The 24,901-nt window shown below is 43.5% G+C and overlaps 3 protein-coding genes across 4 annotated transcripts; 1 reads left to right on the top strand and 2 right to left on the bottom strand.

Annotated features, from left to right (window-relative positions):
- Positions 1–10,064: 10,064 nt before the first annotated feature.
- Positions 10,065–11,579, bottom strand: Cd14 (CD14 molecule). The gene is made up of 2 exons (XM_027927547.2): positions 11,412–11,579; positions 10,065–11,322 (listed from the first exon to the last, which is right to left on the bottom strand). Exons 1-2 carry the CDS (start codon positions 11,412–11,414, stop codon positions 10,204–10,206), a joined length of 1,122 nt encoding a protein of 373 aa, XP_027783348.1. The 5' UTR covers positions 11,415–11,579; the 3' UTR covers positions 10,065–10,203.
- Positions 11,580–15,245: 3,666 nt separating this feature from the next.
- Tmco6 (transmembrane and coiled-coil domains 6) lies at positions 15,246–22,994 on the top strand. 2 transcript variants are annotated; one of them, XM_027927937.2, is made up of 12 exons: positions 15,247–15,408; positions 15,537–15,649; positions 17,511–17,626; positions 17,724–17,907; positions 18,370–18,474; positions 18,636–18,721; positions 18,946–19,062; positions 19,280–19,391; positions 19,609–19,795; positions 21,650–21,744; positions 22,060–22,227; positions 22,488–22,994. In XM_027927937.2, exons 1-12 carry the CDS (start codon positions 15,324–15,326, stop codon positions 22,599–22,601), a joined length of 1,482 nt encoding a protein of 493 aa, XP_027783738.1. In that variant the 5' UTR covers positions 15,247–15,323; the 3' UTR covers positions 22,602–22,994. The 2 variants fall into 2 exon arrangements, with proteins under 2 accessions (XP_071468408.1, XP_027783738.1); XM_071612307.1 differs by lacking the exon at positions 22,488–22,994 and having other exon boundaries at positions 15,246–15,408; positions 22,088–22,223.
- Positions 22,995–23,060: 66 nt separating this feature from the next.
- Ndufa2 (NADH:ubiquinone oxidoreductase subunit A2) lies at positions 23,061–24,833 on the bottom strand. The gene is made up of 3 exons (XM_027927938.2): positions 24,621–24,833; positions 24,394–24,500; positions 23,061–23,262 (listed from the first exon to the last, which is right to left on the bottom strand). Exons 1-3 carry the CDS (start codon positions 24,719–24,721, stop codon positions 23,171–23,173), a joined length of 300 nt encoding a protein of 99 aa, XP_027783739.1. The 5' UTR covers positions 24,722–24,833; the 3' UTR covers positions 23,061–23,170.
- Between the last annotated feature and the right edge of the window lie 68 nt (positions 24,834–24,901).

The following is a 24,901-nucleotide window of genomic DNA, read 5'->3' as shown; positions in this document are numbered from 1 at the left end:
GACTATGGGGAGCTTGAGAGCATGGAGAAACTCCTCCAGAGATGGTTTCAGAGAACTTTGTCTGCTTTATTGCTCAGCAAAAATAACTTTTATAGTGGATATATGCCAATTTACATATAACAGACATGATAGGTCAGAGGTGATATACAATATGTCATATTATGGGAATCCAGACACCAGGAGTTCAGAAACTGCCACATAGGCTGACCTTGTACCAACAGGGAAATGACTTCTTGTCAAAGGAGCAATGGTGCTTGCAAGTGTTCTAACAACACTCTGTCTGAAAACTAGTGTTCTATGTTAGGACTTCCCTGCTGCACAATGAGCAAGATAAGCATTCCTCCAGGTAGATTGAGAGTCAGGCCCTGCAACATCCCTCTATTGAGATAATCATGTGTTTTTCCCCTTTGTTCTATTGATGTGGTATATTACACTGATTGCTTATATCATCATCATCATCATCATCATCATCATCATCATCATCATCATCATCGTCATCATTTGGTACTAGGGATTGAACCCAGGGGCACTTTAGCACTGAGCTATATTTCCAGCCCTTTTTATTTTTGAGACAAATTCTCACTAAGTTGCTTAAGACCTCTCTAAGTTACAGAGGCTGACATCAAACTTGCAATCCTCCTGCTTCAGCCCCCCCAAGTTTTTGGAATTGCAGGTATGTGCCACCATGCCTGGCTTGCTTATCTTATTTTTAACCAAACTTTCATTTCTGTTATAAGTTCAACTTGATCATGTGCTTTTGGATTCAGTCTGCTAGTATTTGCTGAGAACTTTGCATTCATGTGCATAATGATCTGTAGTTTTCCTTATTTCTGGTGTGTTTGCCTATCATTGGTATCAAGGTAATGCTGGCCTCATAGAACATGTTGGGAAATGTTTCCTCTTTTATTTTTTTTGAAAAGCTTTAGTAGGATTGGTGTTAATTTCTATTTAATATTCACCAGTAAAATTGTCTGGTCATGAACTTTTCTCTGTTATGAGACTTTTGGTTAGTGATTTAATTTAAGAAAATTTCAGATTTTAGTTGTGTGCTTAACTGATTCTTTCTTTCCTTCCTTTTACCTAGATCTGCTTAAAGGTTTGTCAATTTTGTTGTCCTTTTCAAAGAAGCATTGTTTAGTTTCTTTCTATTCCTTATATCCTTATATTATATAATGATATTATATATCTTTATATCTCTGTTCTATTTGTTTTATCATTTTCTGGCTTCTTCTGGCTTTGGGTTTAGTTTGCTCTTCTTTTTCTAGTTCCTTAAGATATAAAATTGGGTTATTGATTTGAGAATTTTTCTTACTTTTTATTATGGTAAAATATACACCATAAATTTTGCCATTTTCACCATGTTCGTGTGTACAACAAAATGACCTTGATTTCCTTCACAGTGTTGTGCAACCATCACCACTATGTTTTTCATCACCCCAAACAGAACTCTGCACATTAAGCAATAACTCCCCCATCTGCCCTCCGTTTAGACTCTGGTAATCTTTAACTTATTTAAGATATTTAATATAAATGGAATCAGATTATATCTGTTCTTTTGTGTTTGGCAATTTCAATTAGCATAATGTTTTCAAGGTTTATCTATAGCATGTAAAAGTACCTTATAGCTTTCAATGACTGAAAAACATTCCATTGTGTGTGTATAACACTTTTTGCATATACATTCAACTTTTTTAAAAAATAGATATATATAGTTGTAGATAGACACAATATTTTGTTTGTTTATTTTTATGTGGTACTGAGGATCAAATCCAGTGTCTCACACGTGCAAGACAAGTGCTCTACAACTGAGCCACAGCCCCAGTCCAATATACATTCAACTTTTGATGGACATTTGGACATTCACCTTTTGGCTATTTTGAATAGTGTGGATATAAACATTTTGGTACTTAATCTTGCTTGAATACTCCTTTTCAATTATTTTAGATATATAACTAGGGGTAGTATTGTTGGATTATCTGATAACTATGTTTAGCTTATTGATGAACCAGTATGTAGATTAATTTCTATGTTTTCTTTTAAGAGTTTTATAATTTCAGGCTCTTATATTTAGGTCATCAGTATATATTAACTTTTTTTATGATCTGAAGTAAAGGCTCTCAACTTCGTGCGTCTACCTGTGTGTCACCATGCTATTAATTGAAAAAAAAAACTAATTTTTTTTTCATTTAATGTTCTTGACACTCTTGTCAAAGTCAATTGAGGTTGATTTTTTTCATTGAGGTTTATTTCTGAACTCTGGCTTCTATTACACTGATTGTGTGTTTATCCTTATTCTAGTACTATATTATCTGAATTACTGTTGCTTCACAATATTTTTAATGAGTCCTTTAGCTTTCTCCTTCTCCTCTTCTTCCTCCTCCTCTTCCTCCTTTTTCTTCATCTGATATTTGCTATCAAACTCAGGGCCTCATGCACACTAGGCAAATGCTCTATTACCAGCTAGGCAAATGCTCTACACCCCAGCCCCTTTGTTCTTCTTTTACCAGATTATTTTGTTTATTCCACATCTGTTGAAATTCCATATGAACTTTAGAACCAGCTTGTCCATTTACACAAAGCCGGCCGCTTGACTGGGCATGGTGGCACACTCCTGTAATTCCAGTTGACTCTGGAGGTTGAGGCAGGAGGATGGTAAATTCTGAGGCTAGCCTCTGTAACTTAGTGAGGGCCTCAGCAACTTAGGGAGACCATGTGCCAAAATGAAAAATAAGGAGCTGGGGATGTGGCTCAAGTGGTAGTGCGCTTGCCTAGCATGTGTGAGGCACTGGGTTTGATTCTCAGCACCACATAAAAATAAAATAAAGATACTGTGTCCATCTAAAACTAAAAAATAAATATTTTAAAAAATGAAAAATAAAAACGGCTCAGGATGTGGCCCCGTGGTAAAGTGCTCCTGAGTTCAATCCTCAGTATTAAAAATTAAAAAAAAAAAAAGGATAAGAAAATAAATCAGCTGCTTAGGTTCTTATACAAGAATTTCACTGAATTTGTAGATAAATTAGGGGAGAATTGATAGATTTAACAATATTAAGATCCATAGGATGTTACTCCATTTACTTAGATATTCTTTAATTCCTTTCAACAGAAGTTTATAGTTCTAAGAGTACAAATTTCGTTCTTCTTTGGTATTTTAGTCAGTTTTTTTCACTGCTACTACTAAAGTATCTGATCAGAACAATTTTAGGGAAGAAAAGTTTATTTGAGGGCTCATGGTTTCAGAGGTCTCAGTCCATAGAAGGCTGCCTCCAGTCCTTGGGGCTACAGGTGAAGCAGGACATCATGGGGGAAGAGTGTGGCAGAGGGAAGCAGCTCACGTGGTGATCAGAAAGGAGAGAGAGAGAGAGAGAGAGAGAGAGAGAGAGAGAGAGAGAGAGAAATCCACTCTCCAGATACAGATATACACCCCAAAGCCAGGCCCCCAATTCCCACCTCCTCCAGCCAAATCCTACCACTTCAGTTACCTTTCAGTTAATCCCTATCAGGGGATTAATTCACTGATTGGGTTAAGACTCTCACAACTCAATCATTTCTCCTCTGAACCTTCTTGCATTTTCTCACACGTGAGCTTTTTGGGGACACCTCACATCTAAACCATAACATTTGGCCATATTTATTCCTATGTGTTTTATCCTTTTTGCTGTTGTTGTAAATGGGATTTTTTAAATTTAATTTTCAGAATAGTCATCACAAGTGTACTGATATACAATGGATTTTTGTATATTGAACTTGTATCTTGCAACCTTACTGAACTTGTTGAACTAATATATTTTAGTGAATCCATAGGATTTTAATATACACCACCATATCATGTGTAAATTCAAACTATTTTACCAGTTTCCTAATCTACATGCCACTTATTTCTTTTTTTTGGTTAATTTTCATGACCTGAATCTCTAATAAATTTTGAATAGAGGTGGTGAGAACATACATCCTTGTTTTGGTGCTGACCTTGGGGGGGGGGCTGGGGGAAACATCTAGTCTTTCATTGTTAAGTTTATTCTCAGCAGATGTTTTTTGCAGATGTCCTTTATTATGCAAGGAAGTTCCTAGCTTCCCCCCCCCCTTTTTTTTGAGTGTTTTTTTTTTTTCATAAAAGCTTGATTTTTTTTGTCAAATACTTCTTCTGCATCTATTTAGACAATCATAGAGTTTTTATTTGTTATTTTATCAATATGTTGTCTTATATTGATTTTCAGATGTTAGGCCATTTCCTGGAATAAATCCCAATTGATCGTGGTATGTAACTGCTTTTATACATTGCTAGATTTTGTTTCCTTTCATTTTTGTTGATGATTCCTGTGTCCATATTTGCAGGGATATTGCTCTGCAGTTTTCTTTCCTCATGATGTATTTGTCAAGTACTTTTTCTTAAACATGATCATAATATCACACTCATTACACACATTACTTTTAAAAATTAGCAACTTAAAAATATTCACAAAGATTCAAGTTGGTGTTCAAATGTTCTGGACTGCATAGGATTTTTTTTTTAAAAAGTGTTTTAGTTATAGTTGGACACATTATGTTTATTTTGTTTATTTATTTTTATGTGGTGCTGAGGAGCGAACCCAGTACCTCACACCTGAGAGGCAAGTACTCCATCACTGAGCTACAACCCCAGCACATACATATGATTTTTTAAAGTGGTTCATTAAGAGTCTCCCATGAGCTGAAGAATGATGGGACTCTGATCACTGGAAAAAGTGAGTGGATGGTTTGTGTTGGAAAAGAGAAGTCTGGATAAGACAGAGCAAAAAATAATTTTTTTGAAAGCAAAACTTTTTGTAGTCAAGGAAAAGAACTTGTATATGTTTGATTACATATACAAGTTGTAAACATTGTAAAGTTTTTACATATACAGATGACAGAGCAGAAACAAAAGAGGAAGATACAGGGAAACCGATTTTGGCTCAAAAAAGGAAGTCCTTTGACCACATTTTGCCCTTTCAGCATAAAATCCATCACACCACACAAACATCTGACCACAGAATGCCAAGTGGAAATGGGGCCCTTGCTTCTCTCAGTTAATCTCCCTGTCCTTGCTTCATTTCCTTCCTTCTGTAGGATGTATTATTCAGCGTTATTTTATCATTTCAAATCTCTCAGTCTTTTGGCTTCACTGGGGATGCCTGTGCCCCAACCCTGACATTGGATGAATGAATCCTGTTACTTCGCTACTGAACACTGCCAGAAAAAAATATTGAGATATATAGTTACAGATATATAGATATATAGATACCTTGAGACTGGAACCATGATACATAGTTTCTAGTGTCCAAACTCAGTTGGGGACAAACCTTTTTGTGGGACCTTGGTGTAATAAAATGCTATTCAGTGTTTTTTTTTCTTTCCTCAGCGCAGCAATGCCCAGCCCTAAGCCCACTGCTCTCATTTAATTAATCATTCAGTAAAGACTGATGGAATACCTGCCATGATTTATGGAAGCACTTCTTTGTAAACCGAATGCAAGTGACACAGCCCCTGGACTCATGGAGATTTGTTTCCCACGGTAGTTGTACCAATTTACATTCCCACATGTGCCCAAGGGTCCTAATTTCTCTACATCTTTGCCAAGGCTTATTGTTTTCTTTTCTTTTGAATAGTTGCCATTCTAATAAGTAGGAGGCGATGTCTCCTTGTAGTTTGTTTTTTTCTTTGTTTTTATGACATGTGGTCTTGCTATGTTTCCCAGGATGAAGTGCAATGACTGTTCACAGGTGCAATCCCACTACTGATAATTAGTAAAGAGACCTGATTGGTGTAGTGTACCACACCCCCAAACTCCTGGGCCCAATCTATCCTCCTGTCTCAGCCTATGGTGGTTTTTTATTTTTTTAATTTTTAAAAATTGGTAGTTGCAGATGGACAGAATGCCTTTATTTTATTTGTTTCTTTTTATATGGTGCTAAAGATAGAATCCAGTGCTTCATGCATGCCCGGCAAGCGCTCTACCACTGAGCCATAACCCTGACCCCCTCACTATAGTTTTGATTGGCATTTTCTTAATGATTAGTTGAGCATCTTTTATGTGCTTATTTGGCACATAAATATTTTCTTTGGAGAAATGTCTATTTAAGTCTTTTGCCCATTTTTGAAACGGGTTATTTGTTTTTCTGTTGTTGAGTTTTAGAAGCTCTTTCTATATTCTGGGCATGAATCCCTTATCAGATATATGATTTACAAACATGTTTTCTCATTCTATATGTTGCCTTTTTACTCTGTTGGTGATGTCTTTTGATGCACAAATTTTTAAGTTTTTCTTGAAGTCCAGTTTGCCTGTTTTTAAAAAATTTCCTATACCTTTGGTGTCATAGCCAAGAAATCTCTGACAAACCTAACATTATAAAGTTTTTGCCCTATATTTTATTCTAAGAGTTAGGTGTTTTAGATCTTACATTTAAGTCTTTAATAATTTTGAGCTACTTGAGCATTCATTCTTTTTATGGTTTGGATATGGGTTATCCCCCAAAATCTCATGTGATAAACACTGCAGGAATGTTCAGAGGTAAAACAGTTATATTATGAGAGCTATAACCTAAGCAGTGGATGAATCCATTTGGTGGATTAATAATTTGAAAGAACTACTTACTGAGTGGCAACTGTAGTAGGCAGGTTGGATGTGGCTAGAGGATGTAGGTCACTGGAGTCATGACTTTGGGTTTTTTATTTTGTCCCTGCACTTTGATCTTTCTCTCTGCTTCCTGGTTGCCATGAGTTAAACTGGCATTCCTCCACCACACCCTTTTTGGCATGATGTTCTGCCTCATCTCAGGCCCAGAGCCATAGGCCATAGACTGAAACTCTGAAACCATGAGCCCCAAATAAACTTTTCCTCTTCTAAGTTGTTCTTGTCAGGTAACTTGATCACAGCAACAAAAAGCTAACGCATTTTTTTTTCTTCCATGTGGGCATACAGTTTCCTTAGCACCATTTGGTGAAAGAATTGTCTTTTCTTCATTAAACAGACTTGACACCCTTGTCAAAAATTGATTATAGATGCAGTTTATTTCTGGAATCTATTCCATTATCTAGATGTCTGTGTTTATGACAGTACCACACTATTTAGATTATTGTAGCTTTGTAGTAAGTTTTAAGATCTGAAAGTGTGAGTCCTCCAGCCTTGTTATTCTTTTTTTTTAGAGAGAGAGAGAGAGAGAGAATATTTTAATATTTATTTTTTATTTTTTGGTGGACACAACATCTTTATTTTATTTTTATGTGGTACTGAGGATCGAACCCAGCGCCCCGCGCATGCCAGGCAAGTGCGCTACTGCTTGAGCCACATCCCCAGCCCTGTTATTCTTTTTCCATATTGTTTTGCATGAGGCCTTTGGTTTGATCACCAGCAGTGCAAAAAAGGGGAGGGACTGGAGTGTAGCTCATAGTGGAATGTTTGCCTAGCATGTGCAAGGATCTGGGTTCAATCTCCAGCAAAACACATTTTTTCTTGACCTTTGTACTTCTTATAGTGCAGAAATAACAAGGGCTGGAGATCATTGTGATGGAAGCTGGAGATATTAATGCATTCCAGTGCCCATCATGTGTCAGGCACTATATTAAGCCCTGGAAATACAATGGGAATAAAGTAATAGCAATTTGCCTTGGACCATACTTTGAGTAGCATTTTTTTTTTTACAAGGCCCTACGTGACCTGGTCCCTGATATCTCTCTAATATTATCTCTTACCCCTCTCCAAATTTGATTATTTTGATACAGCCACACTGGCATTCTTGCTGTTTCCTTTAACTCCCAAAGACCTCAGGGTCTTTGCATTTTGATTTTTTTTTCTGCCTGAATTATATTCCCCATATTATCCTCAAGCTTGGTTTCCAGTTCACCCAGATCTCCGCTCAGATATTCCTTATCTGAGAGGACTTCTCTGAAAATCTTCTGTTAGACAACTCAGGCTATCAAGAAAAAATGCCCTAGCCCAGGTAACTTAATCAACAGGTATTTGTTTCTCACAGTTCAGGAGACTAGCAATCCAAGATCAAGGGCCAGCATGGTTGGTTTCTGGTGAGGGCTTGCTTCCTGCCTTGGAGATGGCTACCTCACTATATCCTCACATGATCTTTCCTTGGAGCATATATGGGGAGAGAGAGGGAGCATGTGTGCTTTGTATGTTTCTTCTTATAAGGACACATTTTGCCAAAAAGGATCCACCCTTAGGACTAACCTAATTACTTCCTTGGAATCCCCGTCTCCAAATACTGCCAGTCTGGGGGTTAAGGCGCCAACATATGGATTTTGCAGGTACACAAACATTCAGTTCATAATACCCACCATACAACTAGAATCTTAAATTCATGTGAGAAGGAACATCTACTTTATTCCTGCTATATTCCCAGGGTTTAGTATAATGCCTGACACATAATAGGCACTGAATAAATTAATGTTTCCAGACTCCATCAAAATGATCTCCAGTCCTACCTAACCAGGTACAGTTCCCAGTTCTGGTCATCTGCTTTCAGATTTCTGAGCCTTTTAACAAGCTGCCTATGTTTGCCTGGGATGTCCTTCATGAGGAAGTGATAGTCATGTCACAAAATACATATTACATGTTTTATCTTTTTCAAATCCTTCCTGAGTTACCTCCCATTGTGGAGATGATTTCTCCATCTTCTTGAATCACAACTAACTTTTATGTGTCTACCTCCCTTACTGAATTGAGAAAATTCCCTGAGGGCAAATGTGTTATGATTGGTCTGTATACCAAGCTAATATGGGGCCTGAAGTGGAACAGGGGCTCTATAACTATTTCATGAAGTATGATCAGAGCTATTCAAATGTAAAAAAAATGTCTTGGGGTGATTAACTCTACTAGAAACTTCCCAGCAGGCAGGTAGATGGTCCCTTGGGAACACTCCAGTGAGTTTCCAGCTAATTTAGTTGTATTTTGCCATTCTTTGAGTCTGGTTTTACTGACCTCTATAACTCTCCCACCAATGCTAATTTTCTCATTCCTATCCATGAGGCTCTAGACACTGGCCTAAGGCAGACAGGAGCACTGAACTATATGCATCCCCCACCCCTGTTCCTTACCCTCCCTCCAGTAGGTATTAGCTTTTTGATATATGTGGCTGCCTCCTTGTAATGAGAAAATGATTCAAAAGAAGCAGCCCTTCTTGATGGCTGATATCCTAGATCTCTGAGTTGATTCTGTTTATTGTGAAGGATCTGATATGTTATCTTGTTTGCAAATCAGAGTCAATCTAAATGGGTTATCCACTTAGGTATCAATAAAACAGATCTCTGATTCAGAGATATATTGTACTTTGTATCCATTTCCCCTGCTTAAATTACCCCTTACTCATATACATCTAAAAAGAACAAATTTTTAAAAAAAGGAAAAAGAAATTATCCTTTACTTGGGGAGTGACATAGTGAAGACTACTGTACCTGTGGGGACAAATTAGTTTTACACTATAGGAGAGAACCCCTGAAATGATGAAATTCAAAGTTTATGTAGGACAGGGAGGCACTTTTGCCCTTTCCCTGAAGGGGTGGTGAGGGAGGAAGCAGGGAAGCAAATGACTTTTTTTTTTTTTTTTTGTACTGGGAATTGAACCCAAGGCACACATCCCCAGCCCTTTCTGTTTTTTATTTTGAGACAAAATCTCACTAAGTTGCTTAGGGCCCTGTTACATTGCTGAGGCTGGCTTTGAACTTGTGATCCTACTGCCTCAGCCTCCTGAGTTGCTGAGATTATAGGCATGTTCTATCCCGCCCAGCTGACTCTGGGTTTTATTACCTTTGATTTTTGGACAGTGTGTGGGAAAGGAAACATTTTGTATCTTCCATTATATGTTTACCATTAAACATCCACTAACCTAAGTTCCAGTAATCTGCTCAGAAAGTCCTGACTATACAAGCATTCATTATTTCTCCACGAGCCAGGCAATGTTTTGCTGTTCTTTCTGTCCCTGTAGTTCTTGGAAGGGTAGGCAAGGTTTCTAGGGAGTAGGGATGAAGAAAGTTATAGTATGATGGATTCCGCATTCACCCCAGAGCCCAGAACACAGCAGACACCCAGTAAAGGTCTGTTGAATTACATCGGTCCATCCTTTAAGATTTAATAAAGGTGAGGCAGAGGGTTGGTTCTGAGGCAGAAGTGCTGATTGTCCTGATGGTGCTCCCCCAAGCCAGGGCAATCTAAGTCTATGGATTCTTTTCCTCTGGGCCTTAAGCAAAGCCCCTGGCCCCTTGGAGCAGAGCCAGCGTTCCTGACATCCCCACCGCCAAGGGTGAATGCACACAGGCTGGGACTACTCCAGAGGGGACAATGCTACTGGGATTGGAGTTTCCCGGAATCAGGAAGGGATTTCCGTCCAGTGTTAAGTTACCCACCTTGGGCAACTCGTCTGACCGTGGCTTCCTATTTAGCCTATTGCAGCTGAGATTGAGTACCTCGAGCTCTGCCGGCAGTCCCTTAGGCACTTGCTCCAACCCAGCAAATGACAGATCCAGGGAGTTTAGCGCGCTAGGCCAGACACACCCAGGATCCTCGGGTTTTGCAGTAGCGAGCATCGAGTTGTGGCTGAGGTCTAGGCGGTGGGGCTGCACACCAGCTGTAGCCAGAGCAGAGCACACCTCGTTGGGAGTCTGTATTCCAGCATTGCGTAGCGCTAGATCCTGGAGGACCGGGAACTTGTGGGGACAGAGGGTCGCCATCAATCCGCGTTTTCCCAGTCCAGGATTGTCAGACAGGTCTAGGGTGGTGAGGGCCGAGAAAGTGAGGACTTTGTCGCAGGAAAAATCAAGCGGGTGTGTTTGGGCAATATTCAGTACCTTGAGACCCGGCTTGAGCCAGTGCTGCAGTTCCGGGAGCCAGGCACCTCCTGTAGTCCAGGACACATTGCGAAGGCGCAAGACGGAAAGCCCAGGCCCTTGGATTCCTACAGGCTGCGGCATGGTGCCTGTTACCTCTAAATCCTCTAGAGTTAGTTCCTTGAGGCGGGAATACCCTAGCACACGCAGGGCGCCGAATAGCAGTAGAGCAGGAACCCGTGCAGCTCCAATCGTGAGCCTCCGCAAACGTAGAGCCTTGACCATGTCCATGTACTGCCGTGGGTCTGCGTCGATGTCAACACGCTTCAGAAATTGTTCCAGGCTGCGGCCGCCGCCACGGATCTCCACATCAACCGCACTTACACACAGGAAGGCGCTGGACCAGTCGGGTTGCGGTTCCGAAAAGTTGCAGGCGCAGTGGATGTCGTCCTCGTCCAACTCGCAGGGATCCGGAGTGGCTGCAGAGATATCCAGCAGCGGCAGTAGCAAAAGCAACAACCAGCGCACGCTCTCCTGGAGAGACAGCAAAAGTCAGGGAGGTCCCAGTTAGTCCCCAGAGATCCTCAGGTGCCCCCAGCTCGACCCCAAGACCGTAAACTCACCATGGTTGTTAAATCCTGAAAGCCTCTATGGCCTGAGTGGGCTCTGGGAATGGCTTTGGCGGCACTCTCCGGCTTCCAGTCCCATGCGCTTATGTATTCTGTTTGCCCCAAGAGTTTGGGCAATCCTGTGATGTCACTCCGTTTCCTCCTCTGTGAACCCTGGTCACTTCACCACATCTGTTCCTGCCAATAGCCCTACGCACTTCCCTTCTAGGAAATATTCCAAGTGAAGGTTGATGCAGGGAGAGGGGCTGAACCAGGAAGAATTCTTTGAGGGCATTTAGACACCCGGTGCCAGGCAATGCAGAATGACTCAGGCGCCCCAGGCTTGTCTGGCAGGAATGGGGAATGGATGATCCCCTGTGCCTTATGTCTTAAGCCAGCACCTTTGCTTCCTGGTATATATTCCAGGGACTCAGTCAAATTGGTTTTCCTTACTTTTCTCTAGTCTTGGCTAATATTATCTTCTGGCCACCCAAATCCAAATCCTTGATTTTCCTCAGATATTGTTAGACCAGGGTGCAAAGAAAAGACCACTGACTCCAATTAAAATCAAATTAAAAGCAAGCTTATTATTTCGACCAGCCGGACTGCCTCTCCCAAAAAAAACCATGGGAATAAGACAGCCCTGCAGCTTTCTTGCAACCCAGCTTTTAGAAAGTTACACAAAGGGGAAGGTTATAGATAACAAAACTCTGACGAGCATAACATAAATGCTAGTTTATATTTTTGCTGGCCCAACATCAGAATTTATGAAGGTCATTAGAGCCTCAGAGAGGGTCATTTTCTGGCCAGGGAAGGCCAAGATTTATGAGGCCTCACTAAAGTTTCAGAGAGGGCTGCTATTTGGTCAGGGAAAGCCAGGCATGGGTGAGTTCAAGGCACGAGCAGACATTCCAAGCAAGTTCAGAATTTGCAGTAATTTATAGTAAAGCCGAAATTAGCTTTTATGTCTTTGTGGTGAGATGGCTTCCAATTTTAAGAGGGAATCAGAGTGGGTTTATCAATATTTAATTGGATGTTTTGTGGAAGAGATTGTGAACTTCATCTGTTGTCTTAAGAGGGTACAACTAGGTCTGGGGTTGTGGCTCAGTGGTAGAGCGCTTGCCTCAAAATGTGTGAGGCACTGGGTTAGATTCTCAGCACTATAAATAAATGAATAAAATAAAGGTCCATCAACAACTAAAAAAATATTTTAAAAAGAGGGTACAACTAGCTTTGAGAAAAGGAAGTTGGTCTGAAGAATAACTCTTCTTCCTCCCCCCCTTATTTATTCCTTTATTTAATAACTTTATTAAAAGTAGAGGTGTCTGGAGGCTGGGGTTGTAGCTCAGCAGTAGAGTGCTTACCAAGCATGTGTGAAGCACTGGGTTCAATCCTCTGCACACATAAAAATAAATAAGTGAAATAAAGGTATTGTTTCCATCTACCAAAAAAAAAAAAAAAAAAAGTAAAGGTGTATAGGCCAGGTGCAAGGTGCCTCTGGAATTTACTGAGACCCTCAGCAACTTAGCAAAACCCTGTCTCAAAATAAAAAGGGTTGTGTGGGAAGCCATTCTAGCACGTGATTGGACACCTCCCGGATTGGGTGTGAGGCGCTCTGGCTAAACTGTGTCGGAGCTTTCCCCACCCTCTCCTGGTGCGAGAGCCTGTCCATGTGGGGGTGTGACTGACCACTGACCCTGAGGCCAATTACTGACCCTGACCTTGGAGTGCTGCCCCCCTCGACCTTCATTGGATGGAATTTTCCCCTGAATTTCTTGTTCCCCAATAAAAAGCCACTCCCTGGCGTGCTCTGCCTCTCTCCTGCTAGCCCTGAGTAAGCCTTGCTGCCCTACTGGGTGGTTCGAGGTGTGAACCAGAGAGGTGAGAGCTGTCTCGGACCTGGTCATAGAAAAAGGTAATTGAGTCTGTGTGTTTTATTTTGATCTCACTAGCTAACTTTTATGCCAAGAACCTCTTTAATAAAACCAGTGCGCTGGTCGCATGGTGGAATGGGTTGGGGATGTAGCTCAGTGGTAAAGTGTCGAGGGCTCAGTATCTAAAATAAAACAAAATACAAACAAACAAAACACCCCAAAACCAAAAACAAACGAACAGGGCTGGGGATATAGCTCAGTTGGTAGACTGCTTGCCCGGCATGCACAAGGCCCTGGGTTCAATGCCCAGCACCATAAAAACAAAAACAAAAAACAGGTGTTTAACAGACACATATTGACCTAGTTGCTCTATCATTTATTCACAGTACTCATTTCCTCTCCTGAAATTGGAAAACAAGATATTTTAAATGTAAATTTCCTGTAGGGTCCTCAAGGTGCTCTCACTTTTTCTCTCATCTTTTTTTTTTTTTTTAATGTTTATTTATTTATTTTTTAGTTTTCGGCAGACACAACATCTTTGTTTGTATGTGGTGCTGAGGATCGAACCCCGGGCCGCACGCATGCCAGGCAAGCACGCTACCGCTTGAGCCACATCCCCAGCCCCCTTTTCTCTCATCTTAACTAAGAAATACCAAGTGCTTTGATGGCTCTGTGACCTGATCAGCTGCATGCTTTCCCCTGAAGGCTTGAACCCAAGCCAGGGCCTTCAGCATTCCCAGGCACAAGTAAAGGTATTTAGGTTGTTGCCCAAAACACTGAAAGAAACTAGCCCAGAATCTAAGCCAAATTCCTTAACCTCTCATATAAACTCCATACCCTGATTTCCTTGTTATGAACATATATAGGTAGAACATCTTTCTCTTGCAGTTTGTAATTAGGTTAGGACACTGCTGCCCACTCAGTAGTTACCTTCCTCTAATAAATGCCTTGGATTGATCACTCTGGCACCTAGTGCTTTCAATAAAACCAACCTAATTTGTAAAGATTTTGGGTACTCCCTTGTGGAAATCCCACTGCATTTGGAGGGCAACTTCAGCCTTTCATTCAGCCAAGAAGAAATATTTCCCATTTGTAACTTGCTATTCCCTGCCCTCCTTCCAGGGCAATTCTTGTGCCTAGAAGAAAGGGCTGGAAGTATGTTGAATGAGGATTAATTAGTAAATCACCCGTTTTGCCAAGGCGGGGGGAAAACAACAACAACCCAGAAACAAAAAAACAAGAGTCCCAGATGGCGGTAAGGGCTAAACATTTATGACAGCATTCGCAAATTCATATTTCTAGACTTCTAGGGAAATAGCTACTTGAAAATCTTTTTTTTTTTTTTTTTTTTTTTTTGGTACCAGGGATTGAACCCAGGGGCTCACTAAGTTGCCAAGACTGGCTTTGAATTGTGATCTTCCTGCCTCAGGCTCCTGAGTCACTGGGATTACAGGCATGCACTATCCCATCTGACTCTCACACTTGATCTATCTATAGATAACATATATAGATAGATATAGATATATTTACATTTATATGGTACTGAGGATCGAACCCAGTGCTTCACATGTGCGAGGCAAGCGCTCTACCGCTGAGATATAACCCCAGCCCCTCACACTTGCTTTTTAATTGAGGAGTAGTTGTACATCTGTCCCCAACCCAAATAAGGAAGCTTCAGACCACACTGCCTCCTGCATATCCTGTTGGCATACGCTGATTGCCTGAGCCATGCCCCAAGGCTAGGTTAGATCACTGAGATCCTTGAGGACCAAGCAGTGAGTACAGCTCCTCATTAAATACAATGACAGCAGAAGTAGGCAACTAGTGTTAGAATCCTAGCTGTGTCTCTGGCGTTGTGAGATTTGGCCAACCAGCCCTCGTTTGGAATTCCGGCCCGGCCCTACCCCTCCTCTCCACTTCGCCCCGCCCTCACTTCGTCCCTCCACCCACGCTCTGAGCTGCGGCTGCGCAGTTGGTGCCATTTTTCTCCGTACGGCAGTGTGTAGCTGTTTTGAGATTAGTGAGCTCCTTGTGGATATCCCCCAGCTCTACCATGTGGACTCGACAGCCCCGCCGCCCCGGGTTGATGGCCTGCGGGGTGGAAGAGCTACGGCGCCGCCGGCGGGAGCGGGAGGCAGGTGTGGGCGGGCGAGGCAGCACTGGTGTGAGGGTGGCGCTTGGAGATGGGGGGAGGCCATCCTCCGCTCCGACCCGCGGGTTCTGGGTCCACGTCGCCTCTCACCCACTGAGCCGATTCTGTTCCCAGCACTGCGGAAGGCGCGGAGGGAGCAGCAACTGGTCAGCAAGAGACTGCTGAGAGAGGACGACCCGGAGGAAGCCGGAGGGGAATCTTCGGCCGCGGTTCTGGGAGAAGCCGAGGTGAGCGGGCCAGGCAGGACTGGGTTCGCGCTATAGTCCATTCCTGCGGACACCAAGCCTCACTAGTATTTGAAGTGTGTCTGCCTCCTACCTGAACGCGATCCACTCTACGTCTCCATCTAGTGGGTCGAACCAGCAATAGGGGCATCATCCTCCACAATAAATTGTCCCTTCTCTCTACATCATCCCATTGTCAAGTCCTGACCGTTTTTACCTCTTAACAATTTTTTACATACTTCGCCATCGTATTTGTCACCACCATCTCTGGATATTACAGCACCCTCCTAAAAGCTTCTACATTTGCCACTCGCAGTAGGTCTTTTAAAAACACAATAGACCAAAATCCTTCCTGTGACCTGCAAAGCCCATCATGGTGTCACCTCTGCCTATCTCCAGCCTGTATTAGCTTACTCATCCCAACCACTGCCCCCTTTTCGTTTCCTGGAATAATATGCCAATTCCTTTCCTGTTTTAAGGACTTTGTATCTGTAATATCTAAAATGGATCTCTTTTGGCATTGGTATTTTGGCAACCTGTTTGTTTTTTGCAGAATATTAATCGTATTATCTAATTTGCTTGTTTATTGACTCTCCAACTAGACTCTAAATTCACAAAATCCTCCTATCTTATTTGCCATCATTGAAAACCCAGATGGCAGACAAGTGCAATTGCATGCCTGTAATCCCAGTGATTTAGGAGGCTGAGGTAGGAGGATCATAAATTCAAGGCAAGCCTTGGCAACTTAGACCTTGTCTCAAAAATAAATAATAAGGGCTGGGGATGTAGCTTAGTAGTAGAGTGGCTCTAGCTTCAATCCCTGGTACTGGAGGGAAGAAAAAGAAAAAAAATCAAATGGTTGCACAGTATATGAAATACAGTAAATGTTCAGTATTTATTGAATGAATAAATGAAATTACATTCAGCAAGCTCTGGGGTATGCCTTGTATTTGTATTGTGCATGCTTTCATATAATAGTTTACCAAGCACTTAACACCTAGCCTATACTGCTTATTCATTGTGTGCTTACTTTATGCCAGGACAATGTGGCGGGCATTGAGGTACACAAAGATGAAAAGTTATTTTCTTTGAAGGGCTTACAGACCAATGAAGGAAGGAGACAGTTGTGATATGATACCACCTATCATAATGGAAGGAAACATGAGGTTCAAGAGAAACCCTTTTTTTTTTTTGGTGGTGCTGGGGTTTGAACCCAGGGCCTTGTGCATGGAGGCAAGTACTCTACCAACTGAACCATATCTCTAGCTCTATTTTGTATTTTACTTAGAGACAGAGTTTCACTGAGTTGCGTAGCCACTCACTGTTGCTGAGGCTGGCTTTGAACTTGCAATTCTCCTATCTCAGCTTCCAGAGCCATTGGAATTATAGGCGTGTGCCACTGTGCCTGGCAAGAGAAACTCTTTAGTCTATTGAAGGAAGACTAGAGGGACTGGTCATGCAAAAGCTTGGAAGCATTAAAACAAATCACATCATGCCAGGTATTGCTGGAGTGTAGGTTACATGGGGAGAATGGCTGAAGGAGTAGGTTTTGCCAGGCTGAGGAGTTTAAATGTTACCTTTGAAATAACCTTTTAAAAAGGCAGAGTAGATACTGTCATTCTCATTTTCATGTGAGGAAACTGGGGTTCAGGTCCCTTATAGGGTATGTTGTAGGGCGGGTATTCGTACTCGCTCTTAATTCCCAACCTGTGTGCTCCCTTGCAAGATTTAGCTATATTAGTATTCATGACAAGTTTTAGGGTTGGTGGTGTGATATTGAAGGCCTCCCAGGTGAATTGGGTAGAGAGGATCTCAGAACTTGCTTCTTGGCTGTTGTGTGTTCTGTCTTTGTTCTGGGCTTCAGGTCCAGGAGTTCTTGCGGCTAGCCCAGCGGGGTACAGAGGAAAAGGAGAGAGAGAAGGCTCTGGTCAGTCTTCGTCGAGGCTTGCAGCACCCTGAGACACAGCAAATTTTCATCAGGTCTGTGTGGATGATCTGGGTCAGCTGGGGCTCTGAGGGGACAGTGTAAAGGGAATGGAGCACATGATTAACAGGTCTCTGGTGTTCATTCATGTAGGCTGGAGGGCAGCATGCGGACCTTGGTTGGGCTCCTGACCAGCAACAGAGCCCTGTTGCAGCTTGAGGCAGCTCGGTGCCTGCATGAGCTTTCTCATTCTGAGCAGTCTGTGGTGGCTGAGGCCTGCCTGCCAGCTACTTCCTACCTCCTCACCTACCTTTCTGGTCACAGCTCAGATTTCATAGTAAGCCCTGTACCCTCCTACCTTGCTCTGAGCTTAGAATTTAAAATTGTGATTTTGGGGCTGGGCATGGTGGCACATACTTGTAATCCCAGCAACTCAGGAGTATTGCAGGTTCAAGGCCAGCCTTATCAACATAGTAAGGTCCTAAGCAACTTAGTGAGACCCTGTCTCAAAATAGAAGATAAAAAGGGGGCTGGGGATGTGGCTTAGTGGTTCAGTGTGGCAAGTTCAATCCCTGGTTCCAAAACCAAACCAATTGGTTCCAATTCAAGCTATATGTAAGGGCAAGGAAAACAAACAAACAAAAAGCCCCCTGCTTCCCCTGATGCTATAGCAATGTGTATACCCATCATTTAGCTACCCTCTTATAAGCTTCAAGGACCAGACTGTTCCATCTTTCTTATCCCATCTCTGTTGTGGCATGAGATGAATGCAGCCCTTGTTTTTGTTTCCTGCTCTCAGGAGCTCTGTTTGTATACACTGGGGAATCTTATCGTGGAGAGTGAGGTTGTGAGACAGCAGCTCCTGCCACAGGGCATTGTTTCAGCCTTGGCTGCCTGCATCCAGGTGAGTGCCTTTTTTTTCTTCCCTGGGCAAACCTATCACTCCTCTTTGCATGCTCCACTGGCTTTGATTGGGTAGCTCTAGTCTCTGCTCTGTCAAGGGGCTGAGTCTTAGGAGACCTTATGACCCAGCTTCCAGAGACAGATTTTACTGTCTACTTCTAGTCCCCTCATGTGGCTGTGCTGGAAGCCCTTGGATATGCCTTGTCCCAGCTTCTGCAGGCTAAGGAAGCTCCAGAGAAGATCATTCCGTAAGTAAAATTATTTCTCCACATGTGCAGCCAAGGTTGATGTTCTTGGTAGTATAGCCCATGGATACCTGATCAGATCTGATTTCCAAAGCTGTTGAATGTTTTAACTCTGTATGTCTGACTAGGAAGAGCCTTGGGTTTGGACACTTTGCCTCTTGCTAAAAGGATTTGGGAGGAACCATCGACATCTTCATGGTTCCTACTCACAGCTCTTCTGTTGGCAGCTCTATCCTGGACTCCCTCCTCCCCCAGCACATGCTGCGATTGATGCAACCTGGCCCCAAACTGAACCCTGGGGTTGCTGTGGAGTTTGCCTGGTGCCTTCACTACATCATCTGTAGGTAACATAGGCCAGTTGGGAAAATTGCAGAACTCCAGGGAAAGGGCTTCCTTCCATGACACTTAGGCCTTTGAATTTTAGGTTTTTGGAATTGCTGTAGTGAGTTTTCATCCTTTTTGGGGTCCTCTCTTTGGCCCAGGAGACCCACAGACTTAGGCTGTTTCCCAGCTTAAAGGTGGGATTACCTAGATAGTGACTGCTTGTTTTTTGTTGCAAAGTCAGGTCAATAATGCTCTGCTCATCACCCATGGGGCTCTGTCTACTCTGGGGCTACTGCTGTTGGACTTGGCGGGGGCTGTCCAGAAAACGGAGGAGGCAGGACTGGAGCTGGTAAGTTAAAAGAACAGGTAGTGGGCTGGGGCTCAGTGGTAGAGCACTTGCCTAGCATGTGCAAGGCCCTATGTTATATCCCCAGCACTACAAACAAACAAACAACAAAAAAACAGAACAGCCTGGTAGACATCTTTTCTAGATGAAGATATTCTTCTCTTCTGGTGTTCAGATAACCCCTTCTTTCTCACACCTAACCCTCATCTTGTCTTTGCAGCTCGCATGCCCTGTGCTCCGGTGTCTAAGCAACCTGCTGACAGAGGTGGCAGTAGAGGCTGTGGGAGGGCAAATGCAACTCAAAGATGAACGTATCGTGGCAGCCTTATTTATCCTCTTCCAGTTCTTCCTTCAGAAACAGCCCAGCCTGCTTCCAGAGGGCCTCTGGCTACTCAATAATCTCACTGGTATGCACCACAATCTTCCCAGACCTGAAACTTCATTTTTTGTGGTATTGGAGATAGAACTCAGGGCCTTGCACATGCTAGACAAGCACTTTACTGTTAAGCTACATCCCCAGTCCTTATTTTATATTTAAGATTTATTCAAGTTTTAAAATTTTACTTTTCATTTATTCTACCATTACCAAAATGTTTATTAAAACCAATGCACAGCTGGGCATGGTGGTGCATGCCTGTAATCCCAGTGGCTCAGGAGGCTGAGTCAGGAGGATCACAGGTTCAAAGCCAGCCTTAGCAAAAATGAGGCACTAAGCAACTCAGCGAGACCCTGTCTCTAAATAAAATACAAAATAGGGCTGGGGATGTGGCTCAGCGGTCGAGTGCCCCTGAGTTCAGTCCCTAGTACAAAAAAGAAAGAAAGAAAGTAAGAAACTCACTAAAGCAGGAGGATTGGAAGTTCAAATCCAGCTTCAGCAACTTAGACCCTGTCTCACAATAAAAAAGGCTGGGGATGTGGCTCAGTGGCTAAGCACCCCTGGGTTTAATCTCTGGTACCAAAAAACAAACAACCAAAGCAGGAGAGAACAGAGCTGTTAGGAAACAAATGCTGACTAGAGGATGGGGGAGAGCACTTCTAAAACCATAACAGGGGCCCTGCATTCTGGGCTGGGAGATGCCCTTCACTTATCCCTCCTGCCGACCATTAGTGAAGATCTGCACTTAACCTCTCCCACTTTATACTTATCTTTTGACGGGCAGGTGGCCCTGAAATGACTTCCTGGAGAGGAACCCTTTATCTACTATGGCTGTCAGGCACTTTTCCTTTCCAGTTGCCCCAGTTCCTTCATGGTGGGTTGAAAGAATAGCTCAGGGATCCCTGTCCTTGCTTGTGGGTATAGGGAAGTGAGGTATCAGCCTTATACTCTTCCTGCACTTGGCTTGTTCCCCAGGCGTACCAAAGAGGCCTCAATAAGTAAATATGGCTCCGCTAAGGCTTCAGTCAGAAACATTTTTAAGACAGAAGCACTCTTATTGTCCTTCAAACCCAGCCAGGCCTCTGCCTGACCTAGTCGGTACACAGGATTCTGGGGATAAGTGATCACACTGGGTCTCATGAGCAAGGAGACTGGAAGTGCAGTTAAAACCCTCTGCCATGGGCACACATGGACTCAAACACACATGGGGACAGAATGGGTATATCTGCAGTACACACAGATGTGCTCACATTAATTCCCTACTATGCGCTCCCGGGCTTAAACACCATACTCACTCCAAGTACACATCTATGGGGTGTTGGATGTACATACAAACACATCACAAATATGGAATCCTTTTCCTGACTTAATCCCCTGGTGATAGCCAGACCCCAGAGCCAGAAGCTACTGTACTATAGGATATAGAGGTATAAATTAAACTTCCAGTCAGGCCAGGAGAAGGGGACTCCAAGGATGATGATAGGGTAGGGATCTCTATGAGACTCTGGCTTCCCTAAGCCTTTTCAGAAATCCAGGAGCTCAGGTCCCCAAAATCATAGTCAGGTCTCTGAAATCCTTGCCTTCCTAGGGAGATGAGAATGGTAATTGAGGGCCTTGTGAAGAGGGGCAAAGGCTGTTGAACTCAGGAAGTCAAGTTCCTGCACATGCCCCAGGACTGAGATGGCATCAGGGGCAGGTATTCCTTATCCACAGGGCCCTATAGACCATTGGTTTGGAGCAGCACTTCTTGCTCCAGACTGAGAAGGACCTGGACTTTAGCTTGGGCTATGAGGAAGTATTACCTATGTCTAAAGTGGATAGGATTTGGGGGACAGTGGTTCAGGCCCAAATTTAAGGTACTTCATACTGACTTTTTCCCTTACAGCAAACAGTCCTACTTTGTGTACCTCCTTGCTTTCCTTGGATCTGATTGAGCCCCTCTTGCAGCTGTTGCCACTATCTAATGTGGTTAGTGTACTGGTATGTATTTGGGTCACGAGTCTAGGACCTCCTTGTCAAAGTGTAAACAAAAACAGTCCTGAACCCTCAGAACGGTTAGCTGAGAGCTAGCAGGTGGTGTGGTATAATTTCAGAGGTAGACCAGTTTAGGCGAGTTCCTAAATTAGATTAGTGCACTTTCCTACCTTAAGCTTCAGTCTCACTTAAAATGGGGATTACAATACATGTATATGAAAGAACCAGGCAGTGTCTAGGTGTGTGGTCAGCACTACATGTATTCTCTCTAAAATCTTTGGTTTTCATCTTTTTGGGGACTGTATACATGTCTCTCCACAGGTACTCACAGTTCTTTGCAATGTTGCAGAGAAGGGTCCAGCTTACTGCCGGCAGCTGTGGCCAGGACCCCTGCTTCCCTGCTTGCTGAACATGTTGGCCCTCTCTGATACTGAAGTAGTAGGCCAGAGTTTGGAGCTGCTACAGCTGCTATTCCTGTATCGTCCAGAGGTAGATTTCTGGCCCTGCTATTCTCCCCAGCTCAGACACCTCTGGTCTCACCATACTTCCTTTACCTTATAGTCCTAACTATAGTTGCTTCTCTAGACTAGACTGGGCTAGCCTAGCCTATTGTGGGCTGCAGGTTAGAACTCATCATCTTGTTGGCAATGCACCCTCTTCCATGAAGTGGAACCCATGAGGTTGTGGGAATTGAGTTTTAGGGCATGGGGACTCAAGTATTTAATTATTATTTTTTTCTCTGCCCCCAGGCTGTCCAGGCCTTCCTGCAGCAATCAGGACTGCAGGCTCTGGAAAGACATCAGGAGGAGGTCCAGCTTCAGGATCGGGTGCATGCCCTCCAGCAGATAGCTCTTCGTGGCTGACCTGGTTTCTCAATGTCACACATTATCCTGCCTCCCAAGCTTCTTTTAGGGGTAAACAATGGCGTCTTTGGGATATTAGAACCATCATGAGGTCTCATTCTCTTTGCTCCTGCACTTAAGCCAACACCTTTGGAGCCCAGTTGCTCCGATTTTTACCCAGCATGGCCCAGAGGGGACTCTGTGGCTCATTTATTCTGGAGGCCCTGGATCACCCCTCCCCCATCCCCTACGGTCCCCCCTTTGGGATGGGGTCTTACTGTGTTGCCCACACTGGTTTCATACTCCCAAGTGCTCCTTTTGCCTCACCCAAGTAGTTGGATGACAGGTGTCGGCCACTGCACCTGGCTTAGCTGGTGGCTTTTGATAAGAATAAAGCTTTATTTTTGTATTAAACTACCTTGTCTCAGTGATTGTACAATAAGGGGTATAGGGTAAAATAAAGAACATTCTGAGGCAGCATTTTACAGCACAAGCTTTATAAGGAACAGGGGAACACATTTTTCCATATTGTATTCAGTCCAACAGAGCTCAGATTCTGGGTCTCTTGCACATACACTTCTGTGGAGACTTCAAGCTTTGCCACTTAGCACATTCTCCAGGGTTCTGGTTACCTGATCAGCATTGAAGTTGTTCAAAGAGACATTCTTCTCTTGCCCAAATGCTGAGGGGAAGAGAAAAAGAGGTGGAGAGGTAATTAGCATGTACTGTGCAGAGTGGGACTACCAAATTGTATGTATAGAATTAATCCAGTGAACTTCTGGCATAATATATGGCACAATGCATTTAAGTTACTTATGTTTGCCTCCCCTTTTAGTCCATTGCTTTAGCAAGATATAATTAACAGCTGTGATTAAAATGCCACTGTTTGGTAATATAAATATTTACTGCATGCTTATTGGGTGTCAGACAACATGGTAAGAAATTTTTGGACTGTAATAAATTGGAATAAGGTAGTATGACTAAAAGGGACTGAGGCAATGTTACATAACTGGTCAGGGAATGCACTTTTGAGGGGGGTAATATATATTCAGACCTGCAATAACAACAACCTGGATAGTAACAAAAAAGCCATGGAAGTCCAGGAGAGGTGCATTCTAGAAAAAGGGTGTGTGTTGGGGGGAATACAAAGGCTCAGCTCTGTTATACATTAGCTGGATAACTTTAGGTATATTCTATAAAGTTTTGATTCAGTCTTCTAATTTCTACAATGAGAAAAGAATCAACACCCTCAAATGATTAATGAAGATTAAATGAGTTAAGCAGGTAAGCACTCAGGACAGCCTCTAAAACTAAGTGCTCCACGTTACTGAGATTTTACACCCTATCGAACTGGCCACAAATAATTGGGAAGAACCTACGCTGAGGCGAACTAACTAGCAATTCTGTTTTTTTTGTGGGGGTACCAGGGATTGAACTTGGGGGTACTCGACCACTGAGTCACATCCCCAGCCCTACTTTGTATTTTATTTAGAGACAGGGTCTCACTGAGTTGCTTAGCCCTTCGCCATTGTTGAGGATAGCCTCCAGAGCCGCTGGGATTACAGGCGCGTCTTCAAATCAAGCCCATTCTATAAAACTCCCGGTCCCTAGGCGGGGGCCGGCTACCCCTATAGACATGCTGCCCGAGATACAAAGCGTTATATAACCCCACAAATGTTAATTTCTTCAATGGCAACAGCAGCCTCAAGTTGGAATTCTACCCTCTCCACATGCTTTTGTGTGACCTTGGACAGCCCCTCTTCTCGAACCTGTTCCTCCACACGGGTCCCATATTCCCAGCGACCGTACTCACCGTAGCGGGCCCAGAGCTTGGGCTGCACATCAGAGCATTCCCGGATTAGAATGGGCAGATCGGGGTTCGCCTTCTTCAGTTCCACATAGCGTTTCTCGATGAAGTCCCTACGGGGCCGGAGAGAGCGCCGCGCGTGCTGTGGGCACGGGCTTCCCCAAACACCCGGGAGGTCGAGGTCGTGACCCCGGCGTCCCGGAGCCCTCCCGCCTCGCCACGCTGCGCCTCACCTGACGCCTTGGCTGCCGGGCGAGCGCTGGCATAAGTGGATGCGAATCTCACGCAGGCCCAACTTTGCCCCCGCTGCTCGACCGGCTGCGGCCGCTGCCATCTTAACTAGTACTCAAGCTCCCAGTCTCAGGCCTTCCAGCCAAGTTCTCCAGTCGGACCAATAGCGGACACACAGCCTACGCCATTGATTGGATGACGCGAGGAGGCGGGGTAAGCTTTAGCCAATGCCAAAAAAGCCTTGTAGACTGCACTCTGCGCGCGGGCGGCGAGAGGTGCGAGA

The sequence above is a fragment of the Marmota flaviventris genome, chromosome 5, assembly GCF_047511675.1.
Source record: "Marmota flaviventris isolate mMarFla1 chromosome 5, mMarFla1.hap1, whole genome shotgun sequence".
Classification (NCBI taxonomy): Eukaryota; Metazoa; Chordata; class Mammalia; order Rodentia; family Sciuridae; genus Marmota; species Marmota flaviventris.
This window is presented reverse-complemented; position numbering and strand designations above follow the sequence as displayed.